At 48.0% G+C, this 17,018-nt stretch overlaps 5 protein-coding genes across 5 annotated transcripts; 2 read left to right on the forward strand and 3 right to left on the reverse strand.

Moving 5' to 3' along the window:
• The first annotated feature begins 717 nt into the window (after positions 1–717).
• LOC128305386 (INO80 complex subunit B) lies at positions 718–1,851 on the forward strand. Its single transcript, XM_053042795.1, has 2 exons — positions 718–826; positions 899–1,851. The coding sequence occupies exons 1-2, from the start codon at positions 790–792 to the stop codon at positions 1,849–1,851; spliced, it is 990 nt and encodes a 329-aa protein (XP_052898755.1). The 5' UTR covers positions 718–789.
• Positions 1,852–1,936: 85 nt separating this feature from the next.
• Positions 1,937–2,726, reverse strand: LOC128300916 (dynein regulatory complex protein 8). The gene is made up of 5 exons (XM_053037165.1): positions 2,705–2,726; positions 2,524–2,640; positions 2,339–2,462; positions 2,061–2,271; positions 1,937–1,999 (listed from the first exon to the last, which is right to left on the reverse strand). Exons 1-5 carry the CDS (start codon positions 2,724–2,726, stop codon positions 1,937–1,939), a joined length of 537 nt encoding a protein of 178 aa, XP_052893125.1.
• Positions 2,727–3,112: 386 nt separating this feature from the next.
• On the forward strand, positions 3,113–4,885 carry LOC128300915 (BTB/POZ domain-containing adapter for CUL3-mediated RhoA degradation protein 3). The gene is made up of 2 exons (XM_053037164.1): positions 3,113–3,523; positions 3,595–4,885. The coding sequence occupies exons 1-2, from the start codon at positions 3,358–3,360 to the stop codon at positions 4,308–4,310; spliced, it is 882 nt and encodes a 293-aa protein (XP_052893124.1). The 5' UTR covers positions 3,113–3,357; the 3' UTR covers positions 4,311–4,885.
• A 92-nt stretch (positions 4,886–4,977) lies between these two features.
• On the reverse strand, positions 4,978–5,520 carry LOC128300917 (intraflagellar transport protein 20 homolog). Its single transcript, XM_053037166.1, has 3 exons — positions 5,385–5,520; positions 5,165–5,319; positions 4,978–5,094 (listed from the first exon to the last, which is right to left on the reverse strand). Exons 1-3 carry the CDS (start codon positions 5,506–5,508, stop codon positions 4,978–4,980), a joined length of 396 nt encoding a protein of 131 aa, XP_052893126.1. The 5' UTR covers positions 5,509–5,520.
• A 693-nt stretch (positions 5,521–6,213) lies between these two features.
• LOC128300914 (probable protein phosphatase CG10417) lies at positions 6,214–10,889 on the reverse strand. The gene is made up of 6 exons (XM_053037162.1): positions 9,972–10,889; positions 8,575–9,839; positions 8,319–8,500; positions 8,072–8,253; positions 7,794–7,991; positions 6,214–7,718 (listed from the first exon to the last, which is right to left on the reverse strand). Exons 1-6 carry the CDS (start codon positions 10,080–10,082, stop codon positions 7,338–7,340), a joined length of 2,319 nt encoding a protein of 772 aa, XP_052893122.1. The 5' UTR covers positions 10,083–10,889; the 3' UTR covers positions 6,214–7,337.
• Positions 10,890–17,018: the final 6,129 nt, after the last annotated feature.

Here is a 17,018-nt window from a genome sequence, read left to right on the forward strand (position 1 = left end):
ACGACAAAACAGACTAGCATAACATATACATTCGATGGGAAATATTGTACCGCACTAGCATAAGAATGTGAGACGGAAATGAGAGGAAAAAAGAGCGAAGACTCGAAAGCAACAAACCAAGTTCAGCCAATAAATAACAATAATAAAACAGTGAGATAAGAATAATTCCGTGTGTTTGGTTAGTTTTTCCCAATGGGGAAACATCCGAATATTGGGGCTTTTTGTGGTTTTGCTTCCTGTTTGATAATGCTTGTTTGGCGTTGGCTTTTCCTTGTAGCTGCATTCAAATACTCAAAAGGACAATAAAACGACTACGAGCCGTTAGATACAATGTTTACCTGCGTGTAACAAACGTTGCGATTTTATTTCGTGTTTCTTCTAAATTTTGAATGATAATTGACAAGTATAACTTTCAATCCGAATTGATTTTTGCATATTTAGTTTAATTTGTCGATTCTTAACACGTCCTCTATTTGCCTTAAACATCATGAACTCGGTTCCTTTCTTTGTCGATGATTCTTTAACTACCAGGCGTCTCCATTGAATTTCACATAACAAAATGCAAAAACACGTTGCTGGCGTGCTATAATTGCACACCATTGTTTTATAGCGTTTCTTTTTCGTTGGTGGTAAACAATCGAACTAATTGTAGCGTTTCTGTTTTGTTGTAGTTTTTTCACTGGGCGCAAAGGTGACAGTTTGACAGTTCCAATCCAATAATAAACAATCGGTCGTAGCAAATAAACAATCTACTCCGCTGCACAACTTTCATCGATCACTTTAATTAAAATGGGTAAAAGGAAAGATAATAGCGCGGAGAAGGATGGTATGTAACATTCGGTTTTCAAAGCTTCCAATGCTTCATCGTTTATAACCAACAATGACGGTCCCATTCAAGGTGGTGTTGCCCAGGAATCGTCCCACAAGAAACACAAAAAGCACAAGAAACACAAAAAGGCCCGTGTTCAGCCGGAAGCAACATACGAGCTGGTGGAGGAGCAGACCCTGGACGAAACCATGGAAGTGGTCGAAGAAATTGAGTACATGGAAGCGGATCCAGAGCCGGAGATAGTGTCGGAGGTTGAAACGGATGTACAAACCACGTTCGATGCTAGCATCTCACAGATGGAACTGCTAAACGATTCCCAATTATCCCAGCAACAAAAGGCACTCTCACCCGGAAAATCACTGGCAGCCATGAACAAGGCACAGAAAAAGAGCCGTAAACGAGGACGCGATAGTGGCACGTCTAGCGAGGAAGAACGTTGGCTCGATGCGATTGAGTCCGGCAAACTGGAAGAGGTCGACGATGAGCTGAAGAAAATTAAACCGAAAGATCCGAAACTTATGACGGCCCGGCAGCGTGCAATGTACGAGCGTGGTTCGGATAAAGAGCCAGCACCCGGCTCGGAGCTTCTAATGTCCTTACCCACCGGTTACAAAGAAAAGGTCTTGACGGAAGAAGCGATACAGAAGGCTCAGCTGAAGTCCCAAAAACGCAAGCAAATGGCTGACGAGAAGCGGGAAAAGGACAAAAAGAAAACTATGGAGCGGCTGCTCAAAAAACAGGACTCGAAATCGGTAAAGGCGATAAAGAACCGCCCGATTAAGGAAAAGGTACCGATGATAACGTACGTTAATAGTATTGACGGAGCAACCATCTCTCTCCCGCCAGAGATAGACTTTCCGTTAGCAAAGCAAACGCCCCGAGATCCACCGAAACCCACACTGTGTGCTATCCCTAGCTGCAACAACATAAAACGGTACAACTGTTCGAGAACGAACATTCCGTTGTGTAGTTTCAAGTGCTACAAAGCCAACGTGGAATCAATAAAGAAAATCATCTGTTGAAGGAGAGTAACGCCGGTCGGAAATTTATTTTGCTTCATTTAGAAATCAACCTGTGGTGTGAAAAAGCAAAGGAAAGAAACATTCATCAGCGATTGCTTCGATTAGGCAGTGTATCAGCAAGTGCATAAATCGAATCGAGTGGTTCGTGCTAGTTAAGAAAGGATGAACTGGTAGTAGGAATATTGTTTGACCAGCAAAAGAGTCGTTACCAGCAATTGGTTCAGGTACAGCTCGTACGCAATTTTATCCGTTGCCATGTCCACTGCAACTGCCATCATTTCTTCCAGCTCCTCCACAGTGAACGGTTCACCTTCCTCGGTTATCAGTTTGGTCATGTACTCCTTGTCGACGAAACCCTTTCCTTCCTGATCCAGTACACGGAACGCTTTGAGTAGCTTTTCCGGTGGTGCTGGTTCCATTCTGTAGAAATCAAACAGCATGCAAAACAAATCCTTTCTCACTACAACGCAATGTGTTCGCCTCATACTTATGCTCCGCTATCAGCTGACTAACGTACGGAAGAAATTTGGACAGATGCACCGTGCCGTTGGAATCTTCAAATTCTGTTGCCGAGATTACTTCATTTACGTCTGCCTCCGTTGGGACACATCCTGGAGAAATAATGTACACCCCTTTATGCTAGAAATTCAATATCAATTATGCGTCACATACCTAAAAAGCGCAAAATGGTTCCAATTTCTCGCACGTCAACCGTTTTGTTCCCATGATGGTCGAAAATCAGAAACGCATCGGCAATTCTTTTCTCCAGCTCATTGGCTGGATTGATGTCTGCAAGGAAAGTAAGCCATTAATTTGTTCACCCATGAGGGGAGTTTTGTATTTAAATACTTGCCAGAGTATTCGAAATCAGTCATATCGTTTCAAGGACGGCAAAACAATATTGATCAAACGGTGATGAATCGATTTGGTAAAACCGTTTCTATAGCAACAGAACGAAATAGAAGAGAATATAGAAAATAGAGACAAAAATACAAAAGAGGGATAGTTTGAATGGTCTGAATGCTTTACACAATTCAGTGCAACTGGTTATATAACGAAGTTTTGTTTGTGAAATCGATAATATCACTAAATTGTAATTAAATTCATCCATCTGTGGTTTAAATTTCACAGCATGCCATGAAACGCTTAATGAAGCGTTTATCGAAGCGAAAACCAGGCGTTTATCTGACAAACAACGATTTGACACATTGTTAATCTGTAAATTTAATCAAAACATACATTTCTCCAGGTGAATCACAATTAAACAAGCAAAATTCTCTGTTCCTGTACGGTTTTGGTGAATCTGTGTGTTGCGTTCGTTTCTCCTATCGCAACCGGTTGGATCGGCCGGTACTACGTACGGTCCAGCCCAACGAAAACGCTAACGGACGCTACTCCTTGCCAGCTCCGTTGGGGGTCGGTGGTACCTTGAAGTGGTTCCTCGGGGCGTACTATTCGTACGCGAAGCATCCGGCCAAAATTGAGACCGACGGAGCATCGTCCAGGATGTCGGGTGATCAAAAAACCCTCATCAAGGGCAATCCATCACAGTACGTGAAGTTAAACGTTGGTGGATGTTTACATTACACCACGATCGGAACACTTTGCAAGCAGGACACAATGCTCCGAGCTATGTTTAGTGGACGGCTAGAGGTGCTTACTGATTCGGAAGGTACTGTGCCACGAAAACCCGTTGGTGTTGGAATACCATATTTTCTAAACTATTCCATTCTATTTTCCTAGGTTGGATATTAATCGATCGATGCGGTACACACTTTGGCACGATACTGAACTTCCTTCGGGACGGAAGCGTAGCACTGCCGGAAACAACCAAAGGTATCGCGGAACTGCTGGCCGAATCCAAATACTACTGTATCGAGGAACTGATCGAAGCGTGCGAGAAGGTGCTCGCTAAGAAGGAACGAGAATCGGAACCGATCTGCCGGGTGCCCTTGATAACATCGCAAAAGGAGGAACAGTACCTGATCAGCACGGCCACCAAACCGGTGGTGAAATTGCTGATCAATCGCCACAACAATAAGTACTCGTACACGAACACATCGGATGATAATCTGTTGAAAAACATTGAGCTGTTCGACAAGCTGTCCCTGCGCTTCAGTGGGCGTGTGTTCTTCATCAAGGATGTGATCGGTTCGAGCGAAATCTGTTGCTGGTCGTTTTACGGCAATGGCAAAAAGGTGGCCGAAGTGTGTTGCACCTCGATCGTGTACGCTACCGATAAGAAGCACACGAAGGTAGAGTTTCCGGAGGCGCGCATTTTCGAGGAAACGCTAAACATACTGCTATACGAGAACAAAAACGCACCGGATCAGGAGCTAATGCAGGCGACATCATTACGCGGTGCGGTTGGCGGTATCAGCTCGTACACGAGCGACGAGGAGGAAGAGAGGACCGGTTTGGCTAGGTTACGCTCAAACAAACAGAACAACCCTACATGATTCACACATCAGCTAGTGCTGAAAAGGAAGCTGTTGCCAAAGAGGAACTAGCACCACCACAGAGACAGAGGCAGAAAACTCATCGCGTTGCGCATCGGCTGTTCCGGCCTTTCTGGCGCTCACCAACAGCTAATACGATTCCAGTGTGAGTGAGGACCGTGTGTGTGTGTGTGATTGAGTATTACGATTCGGCTCGTGGTATGTGCGCGTTTTGTGTGGACAATGATCAAATGGAATAGCTATGGGATTAAAATTTACAATCATATAGAAACAATTAAAAGCTCCGTGTTAGTCGCGTTCGACATACGACAACGTGGGTTGATATGGAATATTTGTGCGGAACTAACAAAACCGGACGATAACAATCAATCCTAAACATTATAACTTATCTGCCCTTTAGTCTGGGAGCGATCCAACACCAAAGGAAGATTGAAGATGCGATAGGAGTTATTGCTCCTGTGGAAAGTGAAAGCGTTAAAATAATAACAACAATCGACTCCTAATATCAATAAATTGCGTTTAGATAAACGGGAAACAATGCATACATACAATATCCATATGAAACTAGAATAATCTAAACTACATAGTAAAAACAAATACAATAATAAACCATTTACATTCTCTACAACTCGTGATGCGTTCGTTCGTTTGCGATTCTATTGTCAGCTTATTGATTCTGGTAGAAATTATCGATCATTTCCTGTTGCTCCGATTCGATGCGCTGTAGATATTGGTATTCTATCTTCAGCTTGTCCAGCTCAACCATTTTCTCGATAATTTCACTCTGCAAAGAGCAAAACCAATCCACGAAGACAAAATTAAACAGGATATTTACCCAAAATAAATGCGAATACCTGTATTTGCTGTTGTTCCGATTCGCGCTGCTTGGAGAATGTTTTCAACATGTTTTGCACACCGACCGCACGCATCTTTTCCTGATCCACCTCGGCCGCGAACACCTCGACAATGTTCGCGAACTGGTCGATGATACGACGAAAATCGGTAAGTTCTGGGTAAACGAATGATAGGCAACGCATTAAATGGGGGCATTACTTTGAGCCATCATGTACTTACTTTCGGTGAACCGTTCACACTCATCCTTCAGTTCATTGGTTTCGTTGGCAACTTCTGGGTCGATCACACGTAACGTGTACAGATCGTCAATGTACAAACCGGATTTGCCGAATTCTTCACTCATCTCGCTTGGACAAACAACATGGAATCGTTTTTCTGAACGTTGACCAAAGGCCAATGTTTGTTAGCACTGTTGTCATGGTAACCAGGATGTGTCAGCGAAATGCCAGTGGAATTGTGTACATTTCCAACACATTTCCGCCTTAACAAATCTCGAGACACTTCCATACAATACTCGGTCCATGAATCGTTGTGATAATTTAAATACAATCAAAGTTTAATTTCAATCCAATCCAATTTCAGAGAACTCACAGTTGAACACCTCTTCTTCTAATACGACAAATCACCGTTCATTATCCACATCCCCAGATCGGTGTTGCACGATCTTCGACAAGTATTGCTTCCCATAATTCTGCCGGGGACATCCATAACGTACGGCTCTTCGTGTCGTGCGGAATAACATCCATGCCGTCCTACTCATTGGGACATGAGCTCTACAAAATGTGCTGATCTTTCAGAAAAGTCAATTGATCCTCATTTTAGATACAGCCTTCGTATAGGTAGAAAACTATAGGAACATTAGTACATTGCCAGATGTATTTTAGATTCAGTGCGAATTGAAGTCGTCTGCAGCATATTCTTTCTTCATCATTGGAATAGTACAGCGTCTTATATTGTACAAGTATATTGGGTTCTCAGCTACTCCGACAGAACCACCATCATGTTTCTCCAGTGAAAAAATTATCCTTCAACTCCGAGATGATTACATTTAATGGTTCATTTATTTCAACAACGGCAAGTTGTATTACTTCTGTAGTTCTCCCCTTTCCGTTCTACCGAATGTTTATTTACCGTCTGTTAATTCTAAACGAAATGGGACTGTGAGTGACGTCACGTTTCACACATCGATTGATCGCTAAAAACACATCCTCTAGGTTACAGTTTTGTTTAATTCTTCCCCGAATGTATGGAGTTATATGTTCTTACTAGGGTTCCTTGTTCCGCCTTGCTTTAATTCGGTCACGCTTACGGTTATAATGTGCTTCCTTCATCCATTTACACTCAACCACATCTATATAGACGATGAAAATAGCTTCAATTATGTCCGGTTTTGCGGCGTTACTCACGCGCTTGCGGAATGTTGCGTACTCTGCAATGGAAACGCAATCATCGCCGAGACGCCATCGCCATCAAGTAAAGATGTATTGTATTCTTTATGGTATGATTTTCCCAATATGGCGACATTCGTTCCGAACCGTACACCTTTCGCCATTTGTTTTTCTCATCCTGCCTTATCGCTCTACCATGTAACAGATGTGTTTTGATAAATTAAAAAAAAAACATATTGGAAGAAATTACAAACTAACACACCCTTCTACTTTCTTCCCTCGCGTTGGTTCGGCATTTGCTGATAACGCTATTTTACCATTTGCTTCTTTTTGTAACGAAATACTGAACTGAAGTCGATCGAAAATTACAAATCGAGTAGTGATCCTGTGAGGTAAAAGCCTTTAAAACCCCTTATGCCCTTTAAGTGGGATGTGCAGTGGTTTTGTTCGTTGAAAGACGAAAGATTTTATACTGGGCTGCTTTCCGGTTTATACCTTCCGTGTTGATTCCGTGGGGATCTTTCTTCGCTTCCTTGCGCCGGGTACTTCGTGATTGAGGCAACTTCTCACGTCCATGCATACGTTGGGGACTTTAGTTTTGCTCTTAAACGGGAGATGATGGGCGTATGAAAATGAATTGCGACTTACTATGTACTAAACAGTGCCAGACGGTCACCCGGGAAACAAACTCCCGACACTCCAACCGGCGACGATGGGAACACTATTCTCTGCTTCGGTCGACCATTGAACCAACGCACTAAACACGAGTTGATCCCTGGCGAGTTCACGTCGAAGATGAAGCGGCTTCCGAGGTGGCCACATCGGCGGGTGTTACATCATCCGCGATCGAAGCAACAGCCGCGGCCGCCTCTGTTTCTTCTGTTGCGTCTGCATCCTTCCCAGCGGACACTCCATTACTGCCATCGGTTGTCGAGGATGCATCATCACCGCTGGCAGCCGTCACATCAGTTTTTACCTTTTTCGTCGCGGACGATACAGCGTCCGCATCGCTCTCGTCGACGGATCCGGCCATCAAGTTCGATGCGGTACGTTTCCGGGAAGCGGCACCGGTGAAGTTCGGCTTAAATTGAACAATTATGGCTGTCATGTTGTCGCAGCCTGTACCATCTCCTCGCGTGTGCGGTGCTAGGCAATGGTCAAATAGCTACAAAAAAGAAACAATAAACTCGTTGTACACTAATTCCATTCCGTTAGCAGATTGTGCCTAGTAGTTGCGTACCTCCTCGCAAATTTTTGACAGCTTCATGCCGGGTTTGTTGATTCGTTCCTGTACAAACTGTACGACCTGCTCACTGGTTAGGAAGTTCCAGATGCCATCACACGCCAGCACCATGAAATCGTCCTCTGGCCCAATTGTGATCTTTTCAATATCCGGTAGTGCCGATATCATCTGTTCTTCGGGTGGGAGCGATTTGTTCTGTAAACAAACAGGCAGTATCGACAGTTAGCTCCGAAACACAACATCAACTAGGATACAATGATAATCGAGAATCATACCATTTTGTAACCATGGTCACCGATTGCTCGCGAAAGATTCAACCCTCCATTAACTCGTCCATCGAGCGTTACACGTCCGCCCGCCTTTTCTATCCGCTCGAACTCAATCGTATCTTCCGGCTTGTGATCGAAGCTCATGTCCTGTGCCTTCCCATTTCGGCAAACGACACATCGGGAATCTCCTGCAACAAGGTACCGGCAAGTTTAGTTTCATATTACCTGACAACAAATTCGTTGCAACACTTACCAGCATTGGCAACGTAAAGTTCCTTTCCGTGGAGCAATGCCACCACCGCCGTACATCCACTATCCTTTCCCGGTTCGTCGGTGATGGCTTTCATGAACTCGGCGTCCTCCTCATTGATGTAGTCACCCAAATCGGCATACTCATCTGGTTCTTCTTCCTCCTCCTCGGCGCTGCCTTCCTCACTGAGAATTAATATTGATTCAATATTAATTCCTGTAAACGCATCCGTAACCGATGGAGCATCCTTCACACTTACCCATACGCATCTTCTTCACCTTCGTCCGTGGAGGAAGTATCGTCTGCCGGTTCACCAGCATGCGGAAACTCTTCATCGGAGTCACTGTCATCGTCGTCGTCCGTGTCATCCATGCTGAGCGAGACATCGGCCGCCGACGGTCCATTCTTCGGCGAAGGCTTAGCAGCAGCGGAACTACTGTGTACCTTGGCCGTTGCAGGAGAAACACTATTCGATCCGCCGCTGTCACAACTACCCGATCCAGCAACACCATTCTCCTGACCTGCTGTGCCAGACGATGACGACGATGACGATGATACAGCGCCGGATGAGCCCACCTTACCAACATCACCATTTAATTTGTTTCCCTGCAGCTTATTTCCATCCGAGGATGAGCTATCAGGGGCACAATTATCCTTACCAGATGCGCTGGCACCCGGAGCCACCTTCTCATCAGTGTTGTTCGATTTCGCAGCAATATTACCAGCCGTGTCGCTGATTTCGTCGCTTTGCTCAGCTTTCCTGCTCGCACTGGCAGCACTGGCATCCGTCTCACTCTTACTCGGAGAAACCTTGACAGTGGACGATGACGACGAAGATGGTTCCGGCTGTGGTGTCGCTTCTTTTACACGTTCCACCGTTTTGTTGCTCGAGCTACTGACAGTCGAATCGGCCGCATCCGGACCGGTACTCTCTTCCTTCGGTACGGCCGACTTACTGTCATCTGTCCCAGCTGCTGGATCTGCTTCCGCATCGGAACCGGCATCACCTTCCACAGCGACGGCGGGCCTTTTCTCACTGGAACCCGCACCTGCATCAGACGTAGCAGCGCGCCGTTTACCTTTCAGATAGGGCGATATCGGTTTGGAACAGTTGCCCTCCTTGAGTGCAACCACCCGCTGGTTGGCGCCCTCGGCCGGTTTCGTGTCTTTGCGATACTTCTGTAGCACCTCGTTCAGTGGCATTACCGCTTCCTTGCACAGGTCCTCCACATTGTCGTCTTCCTCCTCCTCCTCCTCCTCGTCGGCCTCTTCCTCGTCGTTCGTTTTGTTCGACAGAAGCTTCAGCTCCTCGATCACCTTCTCCCGCAGCAGCGTCGCATCCAGTCCGAGGAACGCATCCTTCAGCGCTTTCTCGAAGTCTTTCTGTCCGTACGTTTCGACTGTTTTCAGAAAGTCGGGTAGATGCAGAGCACAGTACCGGGCCACCTCGGCACCTCCGTGCCCATCGTACACCGCAAAGAACGCGCTTTTATCATCGAAACTTAGAATGCAGTTGTGTGCATCCTGTGGGCAAAAAAAGTGTAATGTAAGTGGGGAAGAATCTGGGAGGGTGTAAAGTGTAAATCAACACCATCCTGGCGGCGGTGTTGAGTCGCGTCAGCATTTTCGTCCGCGAAGCGCCTAAACAATGCTTACCTCCTGACTGATTCGCCAGCCTTGCATGGAGCTGGAACCGCATGCCAAGTATTCGTTGGCCTCATCGCTCGAATCCTTCACCGTCAGTGGTTCGGAAAGGTAGGCGCCCATGTTGCTGCTCGCCGCCTACTGTGGTTGCCACCGTCAAGAAAGCGCGACGTATGCGTGTGTTTTGTATGTATGCGTATACGTAGAGACGGCAACTTATCAAAACCACCTGGGAGCGATGTTTGCGTTCGCTGTTTCCAAAACCACAGAGCCGGTTTTGATTGTTATTTTTCGCCAGCACGCGCCACTAAATGATTGCTGTCACAATGGCACGACAAACACATTGAAAAAGGGTTCCGCTACCGTGCCCGCTACTGCCGCCTGGATGAACACGCACACACCACCACACAAACGCGGTCACCGTCCGTTTGCAAAATGCAACGCACACGGGGTCGGTTCCAACTAGCGGCAAGCCGACACTATCAAGTTCCCGAGAACTTCCGGCCCGGAATGGAACGCTGCGCTAAAAGACTGTACACGGAACAAAACCCACCACACAACATACACACATACACACCCGGTCTAGGCGTTGGTGCACGGGCAAGCTTTGCCGACGGTGAAATAAACAATAATCGGCGCGATATTACCAATCCTCCGGATGTTTCCGACACACTGCACCGTTATGCTGCTTCCTGTGCGGGACGGATTACTTTGTAACAAGGTGTGCCCGACAGGATTCGTGTCCTTTTGCTTGAGCCAAAAAAACGCGGACCACACTTCCCGGCAAATTTTTTCAGCTTGCCTTTCTCACACTCGCGCACCGACGCATGTCATCGGAAAAATACATCGAGTTTGACGCATCGGGCAAGCAGGACGGGCTTTGCCGTAGCTGACGCTAGCAATTATTGGGCACAGCAAACCGCACAAGCAAAAACAAACCGCTGCTCAACGATATAGAGGAGCAATTTGCATTACAAAATAACTAAAACGATAAATTATTGAGTAGAGGGAAGTGAAAAAGGTCAAAATTTTCTTGTTTGCAGCGTACACTCGAGGTTAGCTCATTCGATGACATTTGACAGTTCATTGTTCGACAAATGTCATTGCTCATTTCAGCACCGCTTTAACCCTTGGGTGCCCAATAAAACATTCGAAACAATAGACGGTATTGTAGCGTCTGTTACAAAAATAATATTACAGTTGTAAAGCGTTGTCCAAGACTTTTCATTCTGATTGCCCATGAATTGGATCAATCAATGACTGCTTAATTTCGTTGTGGTTAAATTATCACGATTGATTCTGGTCTGTGGTTCAGTTTGCCTCGAGTGATCGTGATCGGCAGTGTTTTGTTGCTCTGGCAGATTGATAGGCAGATTCGGTTTGTAATCTACAGCGAAAGTGTTCATGTGGTACGGCGGTTTGCCGCAGTTGCTTATCAACTTAGTGTTGATCCGTGTTTTGAAATGTAAACTCTGTTTCTGTGGAATAAAACACGCGGTGCGTATAAACATTTAACGCGTTTCTATTGTGCTAACCCACTAACGCTAACCAAAGCCATTCAAAGTTACAATGATAAGATTGTAATTCCTATTTAATGGTAAAATCCAAGTTTTTGATAAAGACTGAGTTTAGCAAATCGGTGTAGAAGTATGGATCTTGGTCGAATCGAATTGAATTATAGGCATGCGAGTAGCTCTAGTGTGTCATTTTGTTTGATTGCTATGACTTTCTCAAACACTTGTGTTTTGTTATCGCAAACGAAAAGAACACCGAGCGTCTTATTTTAATTACTACAAGGCAGTGATAACGCCAAGAGTAATTATCAACATTGCCAATTGTTCTTGACACAATAACACATGGAAGATGTGTTGCGGTCAAGAACAGTATTCATTCTTCCATTCAATGGATGTAGTGATTGAAAATTGCGCTCCTGTAAGATGATCGCTCTATTTTTGAGTTCTGAACAAGAAGAGATAGAAAAAGAAGCAGTGGAGGATCAATCCCCTTGGAGGCCCACGGCGGAAATATAGTTGGGGCCTCTAATTTTAAAAACGATGCAGGAGGGAAGGGGAACATTGAGGGGACTTGAAATGAGACAAGGCGAAAAGCGCAGTAAGAAAGGGCCTACTCCGCTTACCGGTTTATTCGCCGCTGGGCCACCCCTAATCATCTTCTTCAAATGGTCCGCCAGGGCCATCACCATCTTCTAATACAATATTGGAACCGGCTATATCACCACCAACACCAGTTATCACTGTATCTGTACTCTTCTAAATGGAGCTACAATCATACGTGCGCCAATTTCGAGAAGCAGCACGTGGTGGAATTTACAACTACAGCATTGAAGGAGCACTTTGCCATCGAATTGGTTCGCTCGCAGTGCTTTCGGGATATTCGCCATGCAACACTCAGTTGCTGCGGATACATGAGGGCAATGTATCAAAATTCAATGATCATTGTTTGTGCTTTTGGGCAAACCAGATCACCGTGACTTGTAACCCGAGTCTTGATAACAGGAATATAGTCCAGTACGATTTGCAATACAGAATGAGCGAGTTACTAAGCTGTGAATTTCGATTCTTTTATTTATTTGTTATTTAGTGGATTGTTTAATATTGTGTATCCCATTAAGCAAACAACGCAAATTTTATTTAATAATAATAGTAATTTGTGTTATGCACAGCCGGTTAGATTTGCATAGCTTTTAGCGTTTCAAAACTAAAATCAAGTCAAGTTTTTGTGTTGAAAGACTACCTCCATGATCAAACAAACATCAGCAAAGTATCGAAAACAAAGTTCCCTTGCGTACAACTCAGAGTTCTATTGCGTAGCCCTGAAACCGGGCCGTTAAGCTAGTCTATATATAAACGTTTGTATGAGCTAAGGAGAACCATAACGCCACTACTTGGATCACATTTTCTACGATTTACATACTTTTATGATTCCTTTCCTCATCCTGATTAGTCCAACGCCTTCTACGATTTTTTCGCCCAAGGTACAGTTTCCAATCGGTTTACTTTTTCGGTAACAATCAGCGAAATTTCTTAGCAACCTGTTCCGCTCATGTAGATGTTTTAGGCGATGAACAAAAATTAACGGTTGATTTCTATGGTGAGCTCCTACTTACTGAACTTTTTTAACAACTGATCATGTTTTATAGCATTCTTTGATCCATTAGGTCCAGGGCCACGAGAGTTGCTAAAATGCTGACACCCACGAGATGCCCACCTCCCACGGGTCACCACCCACCACCCACGGGTCACCACCCACCTCCCACGGGTCACCACCCACCTCCCACGTGTCACCACCAACCTCCTACGGGTTACCACCCACCTCCCACCTTGTCCGCCATCTTGTCCGTTATCTTGTCCGCCATCTTGTGTCCGCCATCTTGTCCGCCATCTTGTCCGCCATCTTGTGTCCGCCATCTTGTCCGCCATCTTGTCCGCCATCTTGTCCGCCATCTTGTCCGCCATCTTGTCCGCCATCTTGTCCGCCATCTTGTCCGCCATCTTGTCCGCCATCTTGTCCGCCATCTTGGCCGCCATCTTGTCCGCCATCTTGTCCGCCATCTTGGCCGCCATCTTGTCCGCCATCTTGTCCGCCATCTTGGCCGCCATCTTGTCCGCCATTTTGTCCTCCATCTTGTCTGCCATCTTGTCCGCCATCTTGTCCGCCATCTTGTCCGCCATCTTGGCCGCCATCTTGTCCGCCATCTTGTCCGCCATCTTGTCCGCCATCTTGTCCTCCATCTTGTCCTCCATCTTGGCCGCCATCTTGTCCGCCATCTTGTCCGCCATCTTGTCCGCCATCTTGTCCGCCATCTTGTCCGCCATCTTGTCCTCCATCTTGTCCGCCATCTTGGCCGCCATCTTGTCCGCCATCTTGTCCGCCATCTTGTCCGCCATCTTGTCCGCCATCTTGTCCGCCATCTTGTCCGCCATCTTGTCCGCCATCTTGTCCGCCATCTTGTCCGCCATCTTGGCCGCCATCTTGTCCGCCATCTTGTCCGCCATCTTGTCCGCCATCTTGTCCGCCATCTTGGCCGCCATCTTGTCCGCCATCTTGTCCGCCATCTTGGCCGCCATCTTGTCCGCCATCTTGTCCGCCATCTTGGCCTCCATCTTGTCCGCCATCTTGTCCGCCATCTTGTCCTCCATCTTGTCCGCCATCTTGTCCGCCATCTTGTGTCCGCCATCTTGTCCACCATCTTGTCCGCCATCTTGGCCGCCATCTTGTCCGCCATCTTGTGTCCGCCATCTTGTCCGCCATCTTGTCCGCCATCTTGTCCGCCATCTTGTCCGCCATCTTGTCCGCCATCTTGTCCGCCATCTTGTCCGCCATCTTGGCCGCCATCTTGTCCGCCATCTTGTCCGCCATCTTGTCCGCCATCTTGTCCTCCATCTTGTCCGCCATCTTGGCCGCCATCTTGTCCGCCATCTTGTCCTCCATCTTGTCCGCCATCTTGTCCGCCATCTTGGCCTCCATCTTGTCCGCCATCTTGTCCGCCATCTTGTCCTCCATCTTGTCCGCCATCTTGTCCGCCATCTTGTGTCCGCCATCTTGTCCACCATCTTGTCCGCCATCTTGGCCGCCATCTTGGCCGCCATCTTGGCCGCCATCTTGTCCGCCATTTTGTCCGCCATCTTGTCCGCCATCTTGGCCGCCATCTTGTCCGCCATCTTGTCCGCCATCTTGTGTCCGCCATCTTGTCCGCCATCTTGTCCGCCATCTTATCCGCCATCTTGTCCGCCATCTTGTCCGCCATCTTGTCCGCCATCTTGTCCGCCATCTTGTCCGCCATCTTGTCCGCCATCTTGGCCGCCATCTTGTCCGCCATCTTGTCCGCCATCTTGGCCGCCATCTTGTCCTCCATCTTGTCCGCCATCTTGGCCGCCATCTTGTCCGCCATCTTGTCCTCCATCTTGTCCGCCATCTTGTCCGCCATCTTGGCCTCCATCTTGTCCGCCATCTTGTCCGCCATCTTGTCCTCCATCTTGTCCGCCATCTTGTCCGCCATCTTGTGTCCGCCATCTTGTCCACCATCTTGTCCGCCATCTTGGCCGCCATCTTGTCCGCCATCTTGTCCGCCATCTTGTCCGCCATCTTGTCCGCCATCTTGTCCGCCATCTTGGCCGCCATCTTGGCCGCCATCTTGGCCGCCATCTTGTCCGCCATCTTGGCCGCCATCTTGTCCGCCATCTTGTCCGCCATCTTGGCCGCCATCTTGTCCGCCATCTTGTCCTCCATCTTGTCCGCCATCTTGTCCGCCATCTTGTCCGCCATCTTGTCCGCCATCTTGGCCGCCATCTTGTCCGCCATCTTGTCCGCCATCTTGTCCGCCATCTTGTCCTCCATCTTGTCCGCCATCTTGGCCGCCATCTTGTCCGCCATCTTGTCCGCCATCTTGTCCGCCATCTTGTCCGCCATCTTGTCCGCCATCTTGTCCGCCATCTTGTCCGCCATCTTGTCCGCCATCTTGTCCGCCATCTTGTCCGCCATCTTGTCCGCCATCTTGGCCGCCATCTTGTCCGCCATCTTGTCCGCCATCTTGTCCGCCATCTTGTCCGCCATCTTGTCCGCCATCTTGTCCGCCATCTTGTCCTCCATCTTGTCCGCCATCTTGTCCGCCATCTTGTCCGCCATCTTGTCCGCCATCTTGGCCGCCATCTTGTCCGCCATCTTGTCCGCCATCTTGTGTCCACCATCTTGTCCGCCATCTTGTCCACCATCTTGTCCGCCATCTTGTCCGCCATCTTGGCCGCCATCTTGTGTCCGCCATCTTGTCCGCCATCTTGTCCACCATCTTGTTCGCCATCTTGTCCGCCATCTTGTCCGCCATCTTGTGTACGCCATCTTGTCCACCATCTTGTCCGCCATCTTGTCCGCCATCTTGTCCGCCATCTTGTGTTCGCCATCTTGTCCGCCATCTTGTCCGCCATCTTGTCCGCCATCTTGTGTCCGCCATCTTGTCCGCCATCTTGTCCACCATCTTGTCCACCATCTTGTCCGCCATCTTGTCCGCCATCTTGTCCGCCATCTTGTCCGACATCTTGGCCGCCATCTTGTCCGCCATCTTGTCCGCCATCTTGGCCGCCATCTTATCCGCCATCTTGTCCGCCATCTTGTCCGCCATCTTGTCCGCCATCTTGTCCTCCATCTTGTCCGCCATCTTGTCCGCCATCTTGTGTCCGCCATCTTGTCCACCATCTTGTCCGCCATCTTGGCCGCCATCTTGTCCGCCATCTTGTCCGCCATCTTGGCCGCCATCTTGTCCGCCATCTTGTCCTCCATCTTGTCCGCCATCTTGTCCGCCATCTTGTCCGCCATCTTGTCCGCCATCTTGTCCTCCATCTTGTCCGCCATCTTGTCCGCCATCTTGTCCGCCATCTTGTCCGCCATCTTGGCCGCCATCTTGTCCGCCATCTTGTCCGCCATCTTGTCCGCCATCTTGTCCTCCATCGTGTCCGCCATCTTGGCCGCCATCTTGTCCGCCATCTTGTCCGCCATCTTGTCCGCCATCTTGTCCGCCATCTTGTCCGCCATCTTGTCCGCCATCTTGTCCGCCATCTTGTCCGCCATCTTGTCCGCCATCTTGTCCGCCATCTTGTCCGCCATCTTGTCCGCCATCTTGTCCGCCATCTTGTCCGCCATCTTGGCCGCCATCTTGTCCGCCATCTTGTCCGCCATCTTGTCCGCCATCTTGTCCGCCATCTTGTCCGCCATCTTGGCCTCCATCTTGTCCGCCATCTTGTCCGCCATCTTGTCCTCCATCTTGTCCGCCATCTTGTCCGCCATCTTGTGTCCGCCATCTTGTCCACCATCTTGTCCGCCATCTTGGCCGCCATCTTGTCCGCCATCTTGTCCGCCATCTTGTCCGCCATCTTGTCCGCCATCTTGTCCGCCATCTTGTCCGCCATCTTGTCCGCCATCTTGTCCGCCATCTTGTCCGCCATCTTGGCCGCCATCTTGTCCGCCATCTTGTCCGCCATCTTGTCCGCCATCTTGTCCTCCATCTTGTCCGCCATCTTGGCCGCCATCTTGGCCGCCATCTTGTCC

Source organism: Anopheles moucheti, chromosome 3, assembly GCF_943734755.1.
Source record: "Anopheles moucheti chromosome 3, idAnoMoucSN_F20_07, whole genome shotgun sequence".
Lineage (NCBI taxonomy): Eukaryota > Metazoa > Arthropoda > Insecta > Diptera > Culicidae > Anopheles > Anopheles moucheti.

Coding starts and splice junctions, on each gene's coding strand:
- LOC128300916 (XM_053037165.1), bottom strand. CDS start 2,726: ATGACTGATTTCGAATACTCTG. Junction 2,641..2,704: donor GACTGATTTCGAATACTCTG/GCAAGTATTTAA, acceptor CTTTCCTTGCAG/ACATCAATCCAGCCAATGAG. Junction 2,463..2,523: donor AACCATTTTGCGCTTTTTAG/GTATGTGACGCA, acceptor TTATTTCTCCAG/GATGTGTCCCAACGGAGGCA.
- LOC128305386 (XM_053042795.1), top strand. CDS start 790: ATGGGTAAAAGGAAAGATAATAGCGCGGAGAAGGATG. Junction 827..898: donor TAATAGCGCGGAGAAGGATG/GTATGTAACATT, acceptor GTCCCATTCAAG/GTGGTGTTGCCCAGGAATCG.
- LOC128300917 (XM_053037166.1), bottom strand. CDS start 5,508: ATGAGTGAAGAATTCGGCAAATCCGGTTTGTACATTGACGATCTGTAC. Junction 5,320..5,384: donor GTGTGAACGGTTCACCGAAA/GTAAGTACATGA, acceptor TCGTTTACCCAG/AACTTACCGATTTTCGTCGT. Junction 5,095..5,164: donor CGGAACAACAGCAAATACAG/GTATTCGCATTT, acceptor TGCTCTTTGCAG/AGTGAAATTATCGAGAAAAT.
- LOC128300915 (XM_053037164.1), top strand. CDS start 3,358: ATGTCGGGTGATCAAAAAACCCTCATCAAGGGCAATCCATCACAGTAC. Junction 3,524..3,594: donor GGTGCTTACTGATTCGGAAG/GTACTGTGCCAC, acceptor CTATTTTCCTAG/GTTGGATATTAATCGATCGA.
- LOC128300914 (XM_053037162.1), bottom strand. CDS start 10,082: ATGGGCGCCTACCTTTCCGAACCACTGACGGTGAAGGATTCGAGCGAT. Junction 9,840..9,971: donor GCTGGCGAATCAGTCAGGAG/GTAAGCATTGTT, acceptor TTTTGCCCACAG/GATGCACACAACTGCATTCT. Junction 8,254..8,318: donor ACTTTACGTTGCCAATGCTG/GTAAGTGTTGCA, acceptor ACCTTGTTGCAG/GAGATTCCCGATGTGTCGTT.